Below are 20,649 nucleotides of genomic sequence, written 5' to 3' on the forward strand. Positions count from 1 at the left end.
GGATGAAGTAAGAAGCCAGTAGGTGATAGGTGAAAAAGGTAAGGGGCTGGAGAAGAAAAATCCTGATAGGAGAGGAGGGTGGACCATGGGAGAAAGGGAAGGAGGAGGGACAGCAGGGAGAAGTGATAGGCAGGTGAGAAGAAGAGGTAAGAGGCCAGAGTAGGGAATTGAAGAAGATGGAAGGGGGAGGAGGAAAACAATTGTGAGGGAGAAACTGATGTTCATGTCATCAGGTTGGAGGCTACCTAGACAGAATATGAGGCATTATCCTCCAACCTGAAAGTGGCCTCATCATGGCAGAAGAGGAGGCCATGGACTGACATGTCAGAACCGGAATGGGGAGAGGAGTTAAAATGGCTGGCCACCAGTAAATCCTGCTTTTTGCACATGGATAATGGTTTCTGAGCTCTGATGAAAAGTTCTGACCTAAAACATTAACGGTTTCTTTCTCCTCAGCTGCTGACTGTTCAGCTGAATACTTCAGACACTTTCCAGACACAAAAGATTCTGCCGCTTCTTATGGCTTGTACACTTCCCCCAACTGTCTTACTCTGGCTTCTGCCCGCTTCCTTTCCAGTCCTGATGATGGGCCTCAGTCCAAAACATAGACTGTTTATTCCCCTCTATAGACACCACCTGACGAGCTGAGCTCCTCTTGCATTTTGTGTATGCTGCTTGAGATTTCCAGCACCTGCAGAACTTCCTGTGTTTCTAGTATCCCAGTAAGATGCAAATAGTTTGAAGTCACAGCCTTGTGGCATTTAGATAGAGCTGAACCACTAACATGTTAGTGAAACACTAACAAGGACATTCATTGGAAAAAGCAGATTGTTGGTGTTTCAGGTTAAAATAATTTGCAGCCTATTTTTCATTTGCTTCCATGAGGGAAAGCTAATTTAGGCAAAGCAAACTCTTTCCAAACATACCACGGCAGCAGGACAAGGTGAACATACCGATGCCATCTGGCAAGAATTCCAACTGGTTCTGTGAAACCAGCAGATCCGAGAGCAAATGGAGTCCACTAATCTCTTCGGGGAGTTTCTCCAGTTTATTTTCTGACACATCTAAACACACCAAGTTCTTCAGGTTTCCAATTTCCTGTTTCAATGAAAATGAAAACAAAACATAAACGTGCGTGAAAGATTAAGCAAACTGCTGTGAAGGACAATATCTCTCCTATTGATTTCAATAACAAAATAACAACTGCTTGTTTTTCCATCAGTAAAACATAGAACACTACAGCACAGTTCAGGCCCTTCAGCCCACAATAAAATTTAGCTATTCCACAGTTATAAATTGAGTACTTACGGGGTTTTTTTAAAAATAAAATCTTATTTATTGATTAATTGGCACAGCACAGAGTAGACCCTTCACACGCCATGCAAGCAACCCCCAATTAATCCTAATCTAATCGTGGGACAATTTACAATGGCCAATTAACCTACTTAGTACATCTTTGGACTGTGGGAGGAAACCAGAGCACCTGAGGAAAACCCACACATTCCATGGGAGGGCGTACCAACTCCTTGCAAACGGTGGCCGGAATTGAACTCCAAACGCCGGAACACCCTGAGCTGTAATAGTGTCACACTAACCACTATGCTACCATGGCGCCCAAAAACAGCAAGAAATAATAAGTATTTGTTGAAAGCGGCATCACAGGTAGATAAAAGCTTTTGGCACTCTGGCCACAGAAGTCAGGGCATTGGGTACAGGAGTTGGGATGTTATGTGGTATGATACTTCGGTGAGGCCAGATTTGGAACATCGTGTGCAGTTCTGGTCACCTTCCTTCAGGTCAGATATCAATAACCTTGACAGAGTATGGAGAAAAATTTACACGGATGTTGCCAGGACTTGAGGACCTGAGTTAAAGGGAAAAATTGAATAGATTTGGGCTTTATTTCCTGGAGCACAGGAGAATGAGGGGAGATCTTATGAGGGGTAAAGATAAGGTGAATGCAAGCAGGTTTTTTTTCTCCTCAGTTTGGGTGAGAAGAGAACTAGACGTCATAGGTTAAAGGTGAAAGGTGAAATATTTAAGAGGAACCTGAGGGCAATCTCTTCACTCAGAGGGTGATGTGAGTGTGGAGAAGCTGCCAGCAGAAGTGGTGGATGTGATTCAGTTGCAACATTTAACAGAGGTTTGGATAAGAACACAGACGGGAGGGATACGGTCCAGGTGCAGGTAGATAGGACCGGGGCAGAATACTAAGCAAGCATGGACTAGATGGGCCAAAGGGCCTGTTTCTGTGCTATTGTACTCTATGAATCCATCACTGGTACAAAGGTGAAATTACAAGTCGAGGGTGTGGGTAAACTGCACTTAAGAACAGAAGGGCTGTGATGAAAAATAATTAGCTGAGACACAGCTGAGGAATGATCTCCAGGGCAGAAAAACAAAACACCAACAACAGGACAGCTCCAATGGACAAACATCATCATGTCTCAGAGACAGAGAGAGAGGATAATTACAGACCATGCTTACCATAGGCAGTTCAACCAGCTGGTTCCCATCCAACCACAGATCCCTCAGGTTTGAAAGTGATCCAATACTCTCTGGCTACAAATAAAAGTACATTGAAAAACATCAATGCTCATTGCAAATGGCATATGAGAAAAAAAGCTATTTATTAATACGCTTCATTGAAATACTTCATAACATTGGCTAACCATTATTTAACCTGTCAGGTTTTAGTGAACAGTCGGTAGCAGGTAATACTAGTATAATAGTCGTGGATAATTGTGTTGTAAGGGAGGAAATAGTTGATTCCACCCTTTGCCACCATTGAGCACATTTACAAGGAGTGCTGTCACAGGAAAGCAACCTCCATCATCAAGGACCAACACCATCCCGGCCATGCTCTCCTCTCGCTAATACCAACAGTCAGGAAGGTGTAGGAGCCTTAGTTCCCACGCCACCAGATTCAGGAATACTTATCACCCATCAACTATCAGGCTCAAGAATCAGTGTGGACAACTTCCCCTCATCCCAACACTATTTCTCAAGGACGTACATCTTACGTTCTCAATATTACTTATTTTTAAAATTTTTTCTCAGCTCAAGCTGGTAAAACCTGAAGTACAGGCATAGCCATGCCAAGCAAACTCATTTCTGAATTGTTAGGAAATTTCAGACTATTCTAGTGCTGTTTAGTGTTGTGGCTTTCTTTTTTTTTTCTCATTTCAAGCTGGTAAAACCTGAGGTACAGGTATAGCCAAGCAAACTCACTTCTCAATTGCTAGGAACTTCTGGGACTATACTAAGTGCTGTGGCTTTCTAAAGGTTTACATAGATATTGCTGTGTAGCCCTAATTGTTTAATGCTATTGTGTAGTTACTTTGGGATGATACCAGTTGTAGATATTACTATTAGGACAATGTATACCCTGTTCATGTTCCACAGTCTTTCAATTTCCTCTTTTAGTTCAGCATATTTCTGGTGTTTTTCACTTATTGATTTCAGTATATTATGTGCGTTTGGAATGGCTGTATCTATTAAGTAAGTTGGTCTTGCTTGTTTATCTTGTATTATTATATCTGAAGGGTTATAATGTGTCCTATATTCAATAATGGATCAGTTACAGTATAATTTGTATGACTATGACTCTAAAACTGGGTCAGGCTTGTATTTATGGTAAGGTATGTTGTCTTTAATGAGTTTGTATCTTAAAGCAAGATTTTTGTGAATGATGTTTGCCACTTGATTGTGCCCGTGGAAGTAATCAGATTGAGTTAAACTGCTACAGGATCCTGTAATGTTCTAGATTGTTTTTGGTTTCTCTTGGCATTTTCTGCATTTATTTGTCTTTAATTTGTTGGTCTTTTATTATGTATCTTTCATAATTATTTTACGTTAACCACTTGGTCCTGTAATGCCACACGGAACCCCTCTGTTTCTGGGAAGAGGTCTTCAAGTATTACTATTATTAGTAGTAGTAGTAATAGTGTCTGCACAGATTGTCATTTGTACATTGTCAGTCTCTGTGTCGATTTTTGATTGATTCTATTGTATTTCCTTGTTCTACTGTGAATACCCACAGGAAATTAAATCTCAGGGCAGTACATGGTGACACACACATACGCTGCATCCGCAAAGCAAACAGCATTATGAAGGACCCCACGCACCCCTCATATAAACTCTTCTCCCTCCTGCCATCTGGAAAAAGGCACCAAAGCATTCGGGCTCTCACAACCAGACTATGTGACAGTTTCTTCCCCCACACCATCAGACTCCTCAATACCCAGAGCCTGGCTTGACACCAACCTACTATACCCTCTACTGTGCCTACTGTCTTGTTTATTATTTATTGTAGTGCCTGCACTGTTTTGTGCACTTTATGCAGTCCTGGATAGGTCTGTAGTCTAGTGTAGTTTTTGTGTTTTTTTCTTACGTAGTTCAGTGTAGTTTTTGTATTGTTTCATGTAGCACCATGGTCCTGAAAAACGTTGTCTCATTTTTACTATGTTCTGTACCAGCAGTTATGGTTGAAATGAAAATGAAAAGTGCCTTGACTTGCCTTGATGTTGATAACAAATTTACTTTGAATTTTTAGTTATGGACATATCACTGTCACTCAATAGAACATTGGTGATGGACATTTGCCTTACAGAGATGAGGACTGGGGAGGGTGAAACAGCCTTGAAGAAACTGTAAACAATGGAAAAGCAAGACTGTGACAAACATCTGAACACCACCAGTGTGACAGGGAAGTGGATAAGACTTCAAATGGATTGGAGTAGGTTGGTAGGTTGGCACAACACAGTGGCCCAAAGGCCACTGTGATATAATTTCCCTTGAATTCCAAGCCCAAGTCTTTAGGAAATCCAATAACCTTTTACACATATAAGAATACAGCAGGTACATTGGGCTCTGTCTGGGAGGAGGAAGGCTTTAGACAGCTGTAGCAATTTCTCAACCATTCTGATGCAAATAGAGAGGTGGAACCACACATTTGCTTATCAGCTACTTAAAACCTCTATTTTCCAAGTCATTTAAACAGAATAGCTGCAGCCCTTTCTGAGTTTTTTTCTCTCTTCAAAGTAAGTTTATTATCAAAATACAATAGAGATTAGCTGTCACGGAATTCAGAAAATGTTTAAGTCAGTTATAAACTGTTTTGGAATTAATCTGTTTGAATATAGGACGTTTCACAAATATACAGGTGTCCCCCGTTTTTCGAACGTTCACTTTACGAAACCTCACTGTTACGAAAGACCTACATTAGTACCCTGTTTTTGCTTTCAGAAGGTGTTTTCACTGTTACGAAAAAAAACTCAGCGCGCGATAAAAAATTCAGAACGGCATTCTCGCCAGCATTGCTTTAACAGGAGCCTGTGAGCAGTCATTTGCAAGATGAGTTCTATGGTGCCAGAAAAGCCTGAAAGAGCTCATGAGGGTGTCACACTTAGTGTAAAACTAGACATAATTAAGTGTTTCGATCGTGGTGAACAAAGCAAGGACAAAGTGAGTTTGGCTTGTGGAAGCTGACGAAGATGATGTTGAAGAGGTTTTGGCATCCCATGACCAAGAACTGACAGAGAAGAGCTAATGCAATTGGAAGAGGAAAGGACAACAATCAAAACCGAATGAGTAATGATAAAGTACGACTTTAATTTTGAAAGGGTACGTAGGTTTAGGGGATATTTGCAAGATTCTTTGAGCCCTTACAGAGAACTGTATGATAGAAAAATGTGCGAGGCTCAGCAGTCAAGCAAGCCTTCCACATCAGCCACAGCAGACGATGAACCTCGACCTTCAACATCGAGGCGAGCAGTCATAGGAGAAGATGAACTGTCTGCTCTAATGGAAATAGATGACGAGATGACACCCCAGTGTCCCACCACCCCAACACCCAGACTGCGGACAGATACTGTACCGATTCGCGGAGAATGCAGCAGTAGCCAGGAGGCACACAGCACATCTTTAGGAAAAAAGCCGAAATAAACATGCTAATTAATTAGGTGCCGTCCCACACGTAATTGTCGACCCAGATCAGAGGCGATGCAATCGGCAATCGGCACTGATCTGGGCTGAAAATTACGTGCCAGGCAGCACATAATTAATTAGCATGTTCATTTCGGCTTTTTACTTAAAGATGTGCTGGGTGCATCCCAGCTACTGCTGGACCCCTGCGTGCTTCGCGGCAATGTATCGGTTGGTGGCCCAGAGGGTGGGGGCCACTGCACCACCCAGCTTGCGACAACTCAGTCTAACACACCATCATCAGTGTGCTCGGCGCTGTTTTCCCAATTCTGGTAAGTGATACTACACTGTACACACATTATTTCTACTTTATATCGGCTGTGTATTTTTACATGTTATTTGGTATGATTTGGCAGCTTCATAGTTTAAAGATTACTGGAGAGCGCTTGCTCCGTGATTTTCAGAACAGCACTTGCGTGAGATTTTCGCTACGGAGATCTGTGCCGGCAATGATTGTGGAAAAGTATTTCTACTTTATATAAGCTGTGTATTTATCATATCATTCCTGCTTTTACTATATGTTACTGTTATTTTAGGTTTTATGTGTTATTTGGCATGATTTGGTAGGTTATTTTTGGGTCTGCGAACGCTCATAAAATTTTCCCATATAAATAAATGGTAACTGCTTCTTCGCTTTACGACATTTCAGCTTACAAACCATTTCATAGGAACGCTCTACCTTCGGATGGCGGGGGAAACCTGTACAAGAGATTCTGCAGAAGCGGCAAGTCCCAGAGCAACACACAAAAGATGTTGCAGAAGCTCAGCATCTATGGAAATGAATAAACAGGCAACATTCCGGGCTGAGACCCATCATCAGGACTGGAAATGAAGGGGGAAGTGCCAGAATAAGAAGGTTGGGGAGGAGAAGGAGTACGAGCTGGAAGATGATAGGTGGTCAGGTGGGTGGGGGAAGGGGTATGAAGTAAGAAGCCAGGAGCTGATAGGTGGAAGAGTTAAAGGGAAGGAGAAGAAGGAATCTGATAGGAGTGGAGAGCAGACGATGGGGGAAAGGAAAGGAGGAAGAGCACCGGGGGCAGTTATAAGCAGGTGAGAAGAAGAAGGAAGAGGAGGGCCAAAGTGGGGAATTGAAGAAGAGGGATGGGAAGAGGGAAAATATTACCAGTAGTTAGAGAAATCGATGTTTGTGCCATCAGATTGGAGGCTACACAGATCGAATACGAGGTGTTGCTTCTCAAAGATGAGAATGGGCTCATCATGGGCAGTCTTCATTTCCACAGGTGCTGCCTGACCTGCTGAGTTCCTCCAGCATTTTATGTGTCTTGTTTCACTAATGTTCTTAAAGAGATCTCAGGCATTTGGACTTTTCAAAGGCAAGTTATCCTTGTGATCTCAACAGAAAACCCTATCCTACACTAAGCCAGATGGCCATGCTTTCAGCCATTAAGAACTTTAACACACAAACTCTCAAGATGCATTATTGAACAGTATGAACCTTGTGATGCTAACATCAATGTTGCTCTCCCTTTGCTCTTTTGTTTATATATTCTTATTGTTAATTATAACAATTTTTATGAATTGCACTGTACTGTTGCCACAAAACCTCAAATTTCACAACAAATGCCAATTATAATAAACCTGATTTTGAATCAAAGCTTTACCCCACCATTAAGGCCACCTCACTGTGCCATGAGACTGGAAATTGAAGCCATGGAGTACATCTGCAAGAACAGGTGCCCCAGGAAGGTGGTATCTTTCATTAGAGACCCTCACTGTCTGGGAAAGGCCCTCTTCTCGTTACTACCAAGAGGGCAAAGGCACAGGAGGCACACACTCAATCTTTCCGGAACAGCTTCCTCCCTCTACGATTAGATCTCTGAACGGTCAATAACTCATGTACACTAACTCATATTCATCCTTATTTTCCTTTTCTACATCATGTTGTGAAATTATGTAATTTCTAGTGAAATTCTAGTAATTTTTATGTCTTAGAGTCATAGAACACAACAGCACAGAAATAAACCCTTCAGCCTATCAAGTCCATGCCAAACTATTACACTGCCTAGTCTCATAAATCTACACCTGGGTCATAGCCCTCCATTCCATGTAACTATATAAATTTCTCTTAAGTGTTGAAATCAAATCCATATCCATCAATTACACTGGTAGCTTGTTCCTCAATTTCACCACTGTCTGAGTGAAGAAGTTCTCCTTCATGTTTCCCTTAAACGTTTCACCTTTCACCTTTAACCTATGATCTCCAGTTCAAGTCTAACCCAACCTCAATGGGAAAAGCCTGCCTGCATTTACCCTATTTATACCCTTCAAAATTTTGTATACCTCTGTCAAATCTCCCCTCATGGAGGATGGTGCTCAGAGAGGCTGTATCGGAGGGGCTAGTCAGAAGCTCGAAGTTTGCGGATGGACTCAGAGTCGGCTGCGGTCGAGCGCTTCCAATGCATCGGCAAGTTGTCAGCGCTTGGAGGTTCATGGCAGGGAGAGTTTCTCCCTTCTGCCACCTGCCTTAGATGATGAGTCGATCAGGACTTTAAGACTTTTTTTTTACCATGCCCATAGTCTGCTCTTTATCAAATTATGGTATTGCTTTGCATTGTTGTAACTATATGTTATAATTATGTGGCTTTGTCAGTTTTAGTCTTGGTTTGTCCTTTTATTTGTGATATCATTCTGGAGGAACATTGTATCATTTTTTAATGCATGCATTTCTAAATGACAATAAACGAGGACTGAGTGTCCTCATAATCTAATAGTCTAATCTAATCATTCTCCTGTGTTCCAGGGAATAAAGTCCTAACCTGGTCAACCTTTCCCCATAACTCAATCTTACTATACAGTCTTACACTGTACTGTTGATGCAAAACAACAAATTTCACCACATAATAAGCTTGATTCTGGTTGTCATATTGTTGCCCATGTGTCAAACAGACACACCCAGTAGTTAGCCTGCTGGTTATGGTGATTCATTGCATTACTTCCCGGATTCTGGATAGTGGGGTAACTTGATCAGTTCAAAGTTTGACCAGGCTTGTGAAAAATTTGAGCGCACTGGCAACAAGTTTCACAACAGCAACTCACCAACAGCATCACAACTCAATACAAAATCCAATCGTTCACCATAATCAGAATCAGGTTTAATATCACTGGCAAATGTCAGGAAATATGTTCTTTTCCGGCACCAGTACAGTGCAAAAGACAGCAAAAAAATAGTGAAGCAACATACATGAGTTCATTGTCCATTCAGAAGGGAGGACGCTATTCCTAAAACATTCACTGTGTCTCTTCAGATTCCTGTACCTCCTCCTTGATGGTAGCAGTAAGAAGAGGACAGGTCCTGGGTGATGGGGGTCCTTAATGATGGATGCTGCCTTCTTGAGGCATTGGCTTTTGAAGGTGTCCTTGATGCTGGGGAGACTAGAGCCTGTGATGGAGCTGGCTGAGTTTGCAACCTTCTAAAGCTTTTTCTGATCCTGGAAATTGCCCCCCGCCCCAATACCAGACAGTACAAAGTTCTCCTCAAACTCCTAATGAAATATAGCTCTGAGGCAGCTTACCTCCTGATGTCTGTTATAAACCCACGGACTCTCACAGCTACCTCGACTATACCTCTTCCCATCCTACTACTTGTCAAAACACCATCCCCTTCTCTCAATTCTTCTGTCTCTGCTGCATCTGCTCCCTTCCTCCACCAACGCTGCTCTCAACCACATCTCTTCCATTTCACGTATGTCTGCTCTTACCCCATCCTCCCGCCATACCAGGGATAGGGTTCTTCTTGTCCTCACCTACCTCCACATCCAGCACGTAATTCTCCACAACTTCCGCCATTTCCAGCGAGATCCCGCCACCAAGCACATCTTCACCTGCACCCCTCTCCACTTTCTGCTTTCTGCAGGGATCACTCCCTGCACAACTGCCTTGCCCATTCGTCCCTCCTCACTGATCTCCCCCAGCACCTATCCTTTCAAGTGGAACAAGTGCTGCACCTACCCCTACACCTCCTGCCTCACTACCATTCAGTGCCCCAGATAGTCCTTCTAGGTGAGGCGACACTTCACCTGTGAGTCTGTTGGGGTCAGGTACTGTATCTGGTGCTCCCGGTGTGGCCTCCTGTATATTGGTGAGACCCAACGCAGATTGGGAGTCCACTTCGCCAAGCACCTGTGCTCCGTCTGTCAGAAAAAACGCGATCTCCTAGTGGCCAACCATTTTAATTCCACTTCCCAGTTCCATTCCGATATGTCAATCCATGACCTCCACTAATATTGCGATGAGGCCACACTTAGGTTAGAGGAGCAACACGTTATATTCCGTCTGTGTAGCCTCCACCCTGATGACATGAACATCAATTCCTCAAACTTCTAATAATGCCCCTACCCCCGTCCTTCACCATTCCCCATCTCCTTTTCCCTTTCTCACCTTATCTCCATGCTTGCCCATCGTTTCCCTCTGTTGCTCCTCCCCCCTTTTCTTTCTTCCATGGCCTTCAGTCTTCTATCAGGCTCATCCTTCTCCAGCCTTGTATCTCTTTCACCAATCAACCTCCCAGCTCTTTACTTCATCCCTCCTCCTCCCAGTTTCAGCTATCACCTTGTGTTTCTCTCTCCCCCCGCCACAGCTACTCATCTTTTTTCTCCAGTCCTGCGAAGGGTCTCGGCCCGAAACGTCGACAGTACTTTTTTCCATAGATGCTGCCTGACCTGCTGAGTTCCTCCAGCATTTGGTGTGTGTGTTGCTTGGATTGCCAGCATCTGCAAATTGTCTCTTGTTTGTCACAGTCATACCTTCCTTGTATTTGCATCAATATTTTGGGCCCAGGATACATCTTCAGAGATGCTGATGCCCAGGAAGGACCCCATTCCACCTCCGTCCACAGATTCTGCCTGACCTGCTAAGTGTTTCCAGCATTTTGTTTTTATTTATAATATACATGAGTAGCATGGTAGCACAGCAGTTAGTGTAGTGCGTTCAATGCCTGCTATTGTTTGTAAGGAGTTTGTACATTCTTTCTGTGACCATGTGGGTTTCCTCCTGGTGCTCCAGTTTCCTCTCACATTCCAAAACCGTGCAGGTTAGGATTAATAAGAGTGGAGAGGTTGTATTGGCGCTGGAAGCATGGTGTACTTGCAGAATGTCGCAGCACACCTTTAGACTGTGCTGGTTGTTAAGGCAAACAACACATTTCACTGTATGTTTCAATGTACATGTGACAAACAAAGCTAATCTTTAATCTTTAACATAAGGGAATATCTCTGATAGGGTGCGACCAGGTAGCTTAATGTGGCAGTTGAGATCAGACGGAGCTTCCTTGTCTATATGCAGTATTGTTAATGACATGGGGCATGCCCAGCAAACCAAACTGACTGAACGGGGATTAGTAAAACTGAAGAATGGCTGGAATGGGCCATTCTGGTACAGACAGGAAGAAGGAGTGAGCTGCCCGAAGTTGAAGAAGTTGTTGTTGAGGTCTGCAGGTTGTGGCACGCCTGGATGGCAGACGAGGTGTTCTCATCGAGCTTGCACTGGGGCTGGTTGCACAGCACAGGAGACCACAGACAGAAATATCAGACCAGGAGTGTGGCAGGAAATCAGGGTGACTTTGAAGCTTTTGTGTGTTACAAATTTCTGGAATCCCATTTAATTTTGTCAGTCTCATGCACTATAGTTGCAATCTGTAGCCAGTAAGTGGTGCTGTGGAGTGGACTTTCCTGAGCATCCTCCAACTCCATGTTGGGTATATATATCACCAACCCCACCCCCCCCCCCATGGATTTCCCTCACTCTTTCTCTCTTCCCCCTTCCTTGCTCTTGTATTTCTTTCTTCTGTTTTCTCTCTCTCTCTCTCCCCCCACCACGCCATTTCTCTTTCAGATTTTTTTCTCTCAGCCTTCCCCACCCCCTCTCTCTCTCCCTCTGTCAGATTTTCTCTCTTTCTCTGTCTCTCTCACTCCCCTGAACCCACTATATTTATATAGTTTACATATCCCTAGCACCAACACCACCAAACAGACACGGACTGCAATGGTGCAGAACTTGCTTATCTCCAGCACATTCTCCAAAACTCTCTCAACCTTAAAGCTGCCCTCTAAATTTACCCCAAATAGATAGTAAATTTCACAACACTGCAGATGCAGGAACGCTTACTAATGCAAGTAAAACTGGATTTTAAATAAATTTCAAACCAGCCAAAAGAACGCTGTTCAGCTAATGAATCAGTGTCTTCTAAAATACCTTCGGAACAAGTACTGTTGGCTGCTTACAAATAAAATAAACCAGCATGGATTCAGACACACAAGGGTCTGCAGATGTTGGAAATCTTGAACAACACATACAAAACACAGCAGGTCAGGCAGCATCCACGGAGGGGAATAAACAGTCAACGTTTCAGGCTGTGATCCTTCATCAGGACTGAAGTATCCTCTGCAAACCTACTCCGAGACCCTTCATCACCTCAGTCCAAAATGTCGACAGTTTATTCCCCTCCATAGATGCTGACTGACCTGCTGAGTTCCTCCAGTATTTGATGTAAGTTACTCAACATGAATTGTATTTGAATATGGACACGTTTTGGATTCCCTTCACTCTCCCCATCCCCCACCCCTCTGAGAAATGGATGCTGTAATGGTCGCTGAATTGACCTACACTCAGTAGCCACTTTATTAAGTGTACAGGAGTGGAACCCGACACGTGGACTTCGGCTGCTGTAACTACTCCACTTCAAGGTTCAATGTGTCGTGTGTTCAGAGTTGCTGTTCTGTACACCGCTGCAACGCGTGGTTATTTGAGTTACCATCGCCTTCCTGTCAGCTTGAACCAGCCCAGGCATCTCCTCTGACCTCTCTCATTAACAAGGTATTTTCACCCACAGAACTGCCACTCACCGGTTGTTTTTCATAGAGACTATTTTGCATGAAAATCCCAGGAGATCAGCAGTTTCTGAGATACTCAAACCATCCCATCTGGCACCAACAATCGTTCCAAGGTCAAAGTCATTTAGATATGATCACATTTCTTCGCCATTCTGATGTTTGGCCTGAACAACAAATTAACCTCTTTAATGCACTGAGTTGTTGCCACATGACTGGCTGATTAGATAGTTGTAAGAACGAGGTGTGTAGGAGGACCTCATAAAATGGCCGCTGAGTCTGTACCAGGTCATCATGTTACATTCCGAAAGGCACATCACAGCTGGTGTTCTGATGGAGCTGGAATCTCAGCATTCTCATCCAAACACCAGGGATAGAACAGACATATGAAGTAGTCTTGTGTCAGTAGTACTGCTCCATGGCTTTCATTATAACCCACCTCCTGCTATTCCTTTGTTATTCATCAGTAGACTAAATACAGTTTGCTGGAGCTGGATATGCCCAAGATTACTGAAGCAAAAAACATCGAACATTACAGCACAGTACAGGCCCTTCAGCCTATGATGTTGTACCAACCTTTTAACTTCTTCTCAAGTCAATCTAACTCTTCCCTCCTTCTTGGCCTTTCACTTTTCTATTCATCCATGTGCCTTTCCAAGAGTCTCTTAAATGTCACTGAGCGTTTTTGTCTCTACCACCACATCTAGCAGGGTGTTCCATGCACTCACTTCTCTCTGTAAAAAAAAAACTTACCTTTAACATCCTCTCTATACTTTCCTCCAATCACCTTAAAAATTGCCCTCTGGTATTAACCATTGCCAACCTGAGATCTGGCTGTCCATCCAATCTATGCCTCTTATCATCTTTACTCCTTTATCAAGTCACCTCTCAACCTCCTTTGCTCCAAAGAGAACTGCCACAACTTGCTCAACCTATCCTCATACTCACGCCCTCTAATCCAGGCAGCATCCTGGTAAATCTCCAAATTTTCAACATCCTTCCTATAATGAGGAGACTAAAACAATATTCCAACTGTGGTCTAACCAGAGAGTTTTACTGAGCTACAACATTACCTTCTTGCCCTTGAAGTAAAGCAATGCAGTGATATTTTGCTGAGAATCTCCCAAAAATAACCACCATGGTGCAAGCATGTGGGATCACTTTGGAAATATCAAATGAAAAGGCTACCTCTGCCATCTATTTAAAAATGCAAAGATCAAACATTAAAAACCCAAGTTTAAAAACAAAACTGATGGGTTGTCAGCCAACTCTAGCAAGTTCTTTGAGAACTCAAGCATTACTTAGGTTAAGAATGCAGATGCTGAATTTATAGTTCTAGACTTAACCATGGGAGATGGAGCTGGAAAAGTGCAAGGCAGTCAGTGTGTTGCCCCATTTCCCAACTGTGTGGGAATCTAGAAAATTCACTAAAGGAGATGCTGTTGCTATGTTTGTGTAACCAGGCCCATTGGTAAGTAACACATACAAAATGCCGGAGGAGCTCAGCAAATCATAAACGCAGGGATTCTACAGATGCTGGAAATCCAGAGCAACACAAAATGCTGGAGGAACTCTATGGAAATGAATATACAGTCGATGTTTAGGGCTGAGACCCTTCATCAGGACATCAGGAGAGCTTCTCACTTCATTCCCCTTCCTTTCCAGTGACTCGACCCATAGCCCTCTATTTCTAAGGTAAGGACATGTTCGGCACAGCCAAAGGGCCTATATTGCACTGTAGGTTTTCTATGTTTCTATGTTTATTCATTTCCATAGATGTTGTCTGGCCTGCTGAGTTCTTCCAGTATTTTGTGTGTGCTGCAGAGACTCTTGGCAGGTCAGGCAGTTTCTCTGGAAGTAAGTAAACAGTCAACATTTCAGGACATGGCTTTTCATCAGGACTAGAAAAGAGGGGGGAAGAAGCCAGAATAAGACGGTGGGGGTGGGGAAGGAGTACAAGCTGGAAGGTGATCAGTGAAGCCAGGTGAGGGGGAAGGTGGGTGGGTGGGGCAGGGGGTGAACTGGGAAACTAGGTGGTGATGGGTAAAAAAGCTAAAGGGTTGAAGGGATGAACTTACCATTTGGCAAGTTGAATTGACTTTATTGTTTACATCCTTCACATACATGAGGAGTAAAAATCTTTATGTTACATCTCCATCTAAATGACCCATGTGCAATCATAGTAATTTATAATAAATAGAACAGTCAATGTAATATAGAGTATACTCAAATCAGCACGAGTTCATCAGTCTGATGGCCTGGTGGAAGAAGCTGTCCCGGAGCCTGTTGGTCCTGGCTTTTATGCTGCAGTACCGCTTCCCAGATGGGAGCAGCTGGAATCGATTGGGGTTGGGATGACTTGGGTCCCCAATAATCCTACAGGCCCTTTTTTCACAACTACAGATATGCTAGGCTGTCCGCACCACTCTCTGCAGAGTCCTGTGACTAAGGGAGGTACAGTTCCCATACCAGGCAGTGATGCAGCCAGTCAGGATACTCTCAATTGTGCCCCTGTAGAAAGTTCTTAGGACTTGGGGGCCCAGACCAAGCCTCCTCAACCGTCTGAGGTGAAAGAGGTGCTGCTGTGCCTTTTTCACCACACAGCTGGTACGTACAGACCACGTGAGGTCCTCAGTGATGTGGATGCTGAGAACTTGAAGCTGTTTACCCTCTCGACCCCAGATCCCTTGACTTCAATGGGGGTTAGCCCACCTCCATTCCTCCTGTAATCCACAACCAGCTCCTTTGTTTTTGTGACACTGAGGGAGAGGTTGTTTTAGAAACATAGAAAACCTACAGCACAATACAGGTCCTTCAGCCCACAGAGTTGTGCCAAACTTGTCCCTACCTTAGAAATTACTAGGCTTACCTATAGCCCTCTATTTTACTAAGCTCCATGTACCTATCTAAAAGTCTCTCAAAAGACCCTATCGTATCCGCCTCCATCACTGTTGCTGGCAGCCCATTCCACGCACTCACCACTCTCTGAGTAAAAATCTTACCCCTGACATCTCCTCTATACCAATTCCCCAGCACCTTAAACCTGTGTCCTCTTGTGGCAACCATTTCAGCCCTGGGAAAAAGCCTCTGACTATCCACACGATCAATGCCTCTCATCATCTTATACACCTCTTTCTTAACACCGCAGTGTCAGGGAGATGACTTTTTCCCTGTAGGCCACCTCGTTGAGTTATATGAATGGACAAAAGATCCAGCAGATGGAGTACGTGGGACTGTGATATTTAGTGCATTCTCATCAGTAAAACAGGAAGAGTATTACCCGAACAGTGAGACTCTGCACACTGAGTGAACAAATGCACCACTTCCAAAAAGCTAGCTTTCAGGTCAGCCAACTGATTAGCACAGCTAACAGAAAGTTAGATAGAACACGACAGCACAGTACAGGCCCTTCAGCCCACAATGTTGTATCAATCTTTCAATCTAACATTAATCTAACCCTTCCCTCCCACATAGGCCCCATCTTTCCATCATCTGTCTGCCTGTCAAAGAGTTTCTTAAATGCCCCTAATGTATTGCCTCTATCACCACCCCTGCAGCACATTCCACACACCCACCAGTCTCTGTGTACAGAACTTACCTATGACAACCGCCCTCCCCTACTTTCCTCCAATCACCTTAAAATGATGATCCCTCATATCAGACAAACATCTTATAATTATGGCCCCTTGTATTAGCTATTTCCACCCTGGGAAAAGTCTCTGGCCGTCCACTCGATCTGTGTCTCTTAGGATCTTGTACACCTCTATCAAGTCGCCTCTCATCCTCCATCGCTCGAAAGAGAAAAACCCAAGCTCGCTCAACCTACTCGGTGACCACTTTGTTAGGTATAGCACTGTACTAAGAAAGTGGTCAATGAGTGGGTGGTTGTGGTCTTCTGCTGCTGTAGCCCACCCACCTTTCTGCATTGAGTTGGCTGCCAGAAGATTGGCCAATTAACGAGTAGGTGTACCGAGTAAGAGGGGCACCCATGTGTAGATTTAATAATATTACGGCTGATCATTTTGCAGGCTCAGCTCTGCATTTCCTTTCACTCCCTTGCATACATTGCAAAAAGACAGCATCTCATCAGAACTCAAAAGACTGCTTATCTGAAATTGGTGAATTGGTGGTCCTAGAAATGTGGAAAATTGGAGCAGGCTCTTGGATTATGCCGTAAGACATGATCAGGGTCTCATTATCTACCATAATATCTTGTTCCCACTTTTACTCCAGAACCCCTGATTCCCGTGTCCTTTTTAATCATGGCATAGGAGCATAGTGGTTTGTGTAACGCTATTACAGAACCATTGGCCGACATTCAATTCCCACCTCTGTCTACAACAAGTTTGTACGTTCTCTCCATGATTGTGTGGGTTTCCTCCAGGTGCTCTGGTTTCCTCCCACATTCCAAAGAAGCAAGGATTAGTAGGTTAATTGGTCACTTGGGTGTAATTGGGCGGTGTGGGCTCTCTGGGCAGAAAAGGCCTGATACTGTGCTGTATCTTTAAATAAACCTTTTTTAAAAAATTAATACATTCAGCTTCTTGGCCTCTGCAGCCTCCTTTGGAGAACTACAAAGGCTCACCACCCCCTGACTGAAGAAAACTCTCCTCATCTCTGCCCTAGATGCCGTACGCCTTATCCTGAGACTGAGACCTACTCTCTTAGACCACCCCAGCCAAGTTCAGGAACAGTCATTACCCTTCAACCATCAGGCTCCTGAACCAGCATGGATAAGTTCACTCAGCTCAACAACGAACAGACTCCACAAACTATGAAGGACTCTGCAACCCTTGTTCTCAGTAGTATTTATTATTATTATTTTTATTATTTGTATTTGCACAGTTTGCCTTTTGCACATTGGTTGTCAATCTTTGTGTGTTCATTAATTCTATTGTATTTCTTTGCTCTACTGTGAATGCCCGAGAGAAAATGTATTCGTACTTTGATAATAAATTTACTCTGATCTTTGAACTTTAAGGAGAAACAATCTATCAAGCCTGTTTTACTACTTAAAAAAACCTTCCACTTCCTTGTTTCCATTTCAGGCCACAGGCATTTAACTATAAATCCAATGACTCCCACAGCTATTGAGCCGACATCTCTTCCCACACTTTCCCTTTTTCCATTCCATATGTCCATATCCCCCTGTTCTCTGCACATTCATGTGCCAATCTAAGAGCCTCTTAAATGTCTCTGTGGTATTTGACTCCACCACCAATTCTGGCAGTGCATTCCAGGCACCCACCACTCTGTGTGAAAATAAAACTCACCCAGCACTTCTCTTTTGACCTCAGCTATAACACATGCCCTCTAGTATTACACACAAAATGCTGGAGGAACTCAGCAGGTCAGGCAACATCTACATAAAGGAATAAAGAGCCCACTTTTTGGGCCGAGAAGCTTCAACGTACTGGGAAGGAGGAGGAATGAAGCCAGAATAAGAGGTGGGGGATGGGAAGCACATGCTAGAAGCTGATGGGTGAGGGGGAAGGTATCTACTATTAGACATTTCAACTCTGGAAAGAGATACTTGCTGTCTACTCTCTTTATGTCTCTCATAATCCTGTAAACTGCTATCGGGTGGCACTGATAGAGTGGAAGGTGACAACCATCACTAGGAACTCTCACCACCCAAGACATGCCTTCTTCTCATTTATAACATCAGGGAGGAGCTACAGGAACCTGAAGACACAATCAATGTTTCAGGAACAGTTTCTTCCCCTCCGCATCAGATTTCTGAACAATCCTCGAGCCCATCAACACTGCCTTGGTATTTGGCTCTCATATTGTGCTAATTATTTATTTTTATATTTCTTATTGTAAGTTAATAGTCACTTATTATTACACTGTAACAAATTTCATCGCATATGTCATTACTTTTGATTCTGATCAATCTCCTCTCAGCCTCCGCCACTCCAGAGAAAACAAGCTAAGCTTGCCCAATACCCAACCCTTCCACACCCCCAAACACAACTACTTTATTAATTCCTGTCAGTCACTTATGTAGACACTCCTGTTCATACATACACTTCATTCTCCTTTCTCACTTGTGTACTGGAAATGACAGTAAACAATCTTGAACCTTATGTCTCCTTATAGCAGAAAATGATTGGAGACACTTAAAGAGGTAGATACATTTTTGAAAGATAGAGAAACTGGAGAGTATGGGGCAATGGCAACAGGAGGGGAGTTGAGGGCATGAACATATTGCAAGGTGGGGTTAGACTGAGGGGCCAAGTGGTCTAGTCCTGTTTCCCTGTGTTCCCATGACTGAACAAATTAAGACTTCTTTTTTGTCCACTTCGTGTTGCTAGACCTATTGCTTGGGCAGTGTTAAACCTTAATGCTTTTGCAATCCAAAAATTCTTCTGAAGTTGAGAGTCAGTCGTAAAACTTGTTGCTTACAAACATGTTATTAAATGTTACAAGAGCAAAATGGTTGTTGTGACGTGTCTAGTGTGGTAATGTAGTGGGTAGTGCTTGTCACGCTCACTTTCAGCTTCTACTGCTGACTAGCAGTCTTGTGAAAAGGACAGCCAAGTGTGCAAGTCTCATCCTGCCAGTACATAGCCTCTCCAACAGTAATCCTCAAGTAGTACCATCTCACTGTCCACACATGGAAATTGAACTCCTTTTGGACTCAGGCTGAACTACAGAGGATGGGGAGGAGGTCTGGCCCCTGAACACATAGGCTGCAGGCCCACTGGCATGTGGGCATGTCCTGGTGCTTGTGAACCAGATCACCAGCTGTGGGTAAACAACCGCACTGTCTTGTGGGCAGCCTCAGGAGAGATGAAGGCTGCAGGAGTAAACCCCGACAGCAAATCCGGAGTGGAGCTCCTGAGGCGGCTGGACATCTTTGAACATCCTTCCAGCAGCTCCTGCAGCCAAGCTGGTGCCAAACTCATTGCTTCATAAGCTTTCCTTTGCACTACACTGGTGAGGCCGAGAGGGGGATCTTGACAACCGCACATCTCAGGACCCCCATACCTGTCCAGGCTTGTGATGATCATCATCACCCATTGTCCTTTGAGACAGACAGATGCCAACCAACCAACAAGAGCGAAGAGTAGAAAGGAAACAAAAATGGAGAGAGCAGATAAAGGGAAAAATGCAAGGAAAGAGAGAAGAGCATAAGGAAAAGAGAAAGACTCAAAGTAGTGTGAACTTCTTATACCAGACTACTGATAACTGTTGGTCATATTAACCGAACATATAGCCAGATTCAAGTAATAGGATACTCGCCATTGAAACTAAGAAGTTTCCGGAAATATACAGAGGCAACTGTGACTACTGAACAATCACATGTATCTAGATGATGATATAAAAATACAAACAAGCATAAGAAAAAGTTCATCAGGCATGGGACTAGTAAACCCAGAGCTACAGAAACACCAACAGAAGCTCCAAGGACCTCATCCCTGGGAGAGGAAGGTTCTTCAAAGAGCTGGGGGCAACTTGAAATACTGGCCCAGGGCAGAGGACTCTGGAACACAAGAAAATCTGCCAATGCTGGAAATCCAAAGCAGCACACACAAAATGCTGAAGGAACTCAGCAGGCCAGGCAGCATCTATGGAAAAGAGTAAACATTCAAAGTTTCGGGCCAAGACCCTTTGTCAGGACATTGATGTAGGGTCTTGGCCCAAACTGTCGACAATTCATCCAGCATTTTGTGTGTGTTGTTAGAGGACTCTGGCAAGCTGCTGTCAGCCGCCTAAGTCCAGTAGAGATGATAAGCTTCATTAACAAGAAAGTCAAACTACATGAAAATAACAATTCTACAGGCTATTCCAACAGCAGTGCTTGCTAACAAAG

General features: G+C 43.7%; 1 protein-coding gene across 1 annotated transcript in view; it reads right to left on the reverse strand.

The window, feature by feature from the left end:
• Positions 1–20,649, reverse strand: part of lrrc1 (leucine rich repeat containing 1) — a 141,780-nt gene that overhangs the window by 34,139 nt on the left and 86,992 nt on the right. The window contains exons 7-8 of the mRNA XM_072251101.1: positions 2,488–2,562; positions 954–1,098 (exon numbers count right to left, since the gene is read on the reverse strand). Coding sequence (XP_072107202.1) covers positions 954–1,098; positions 2,488–2,562 — 220 coding nt within the window. The remainder of the gene's footprint in view (positions 1–953; positions 1,099–2,487; positions 2,563–20,649) is intronic.

The sequence above is a fragment of the Mobula birostris genome, chromosome 2, assembly GCF_030028105.1.
Source record: "Mobula birostris isolate sMobBir1 chromosome 2, sMobBir1.hap1, whole genome shotgun sequence".
Lineage (NCBI taxonomy): Eukaryota > Metazoa > Chordata > Chondrichthyes > Myliobatiformes > Myliobatidae > Mobula > Mobula birostris.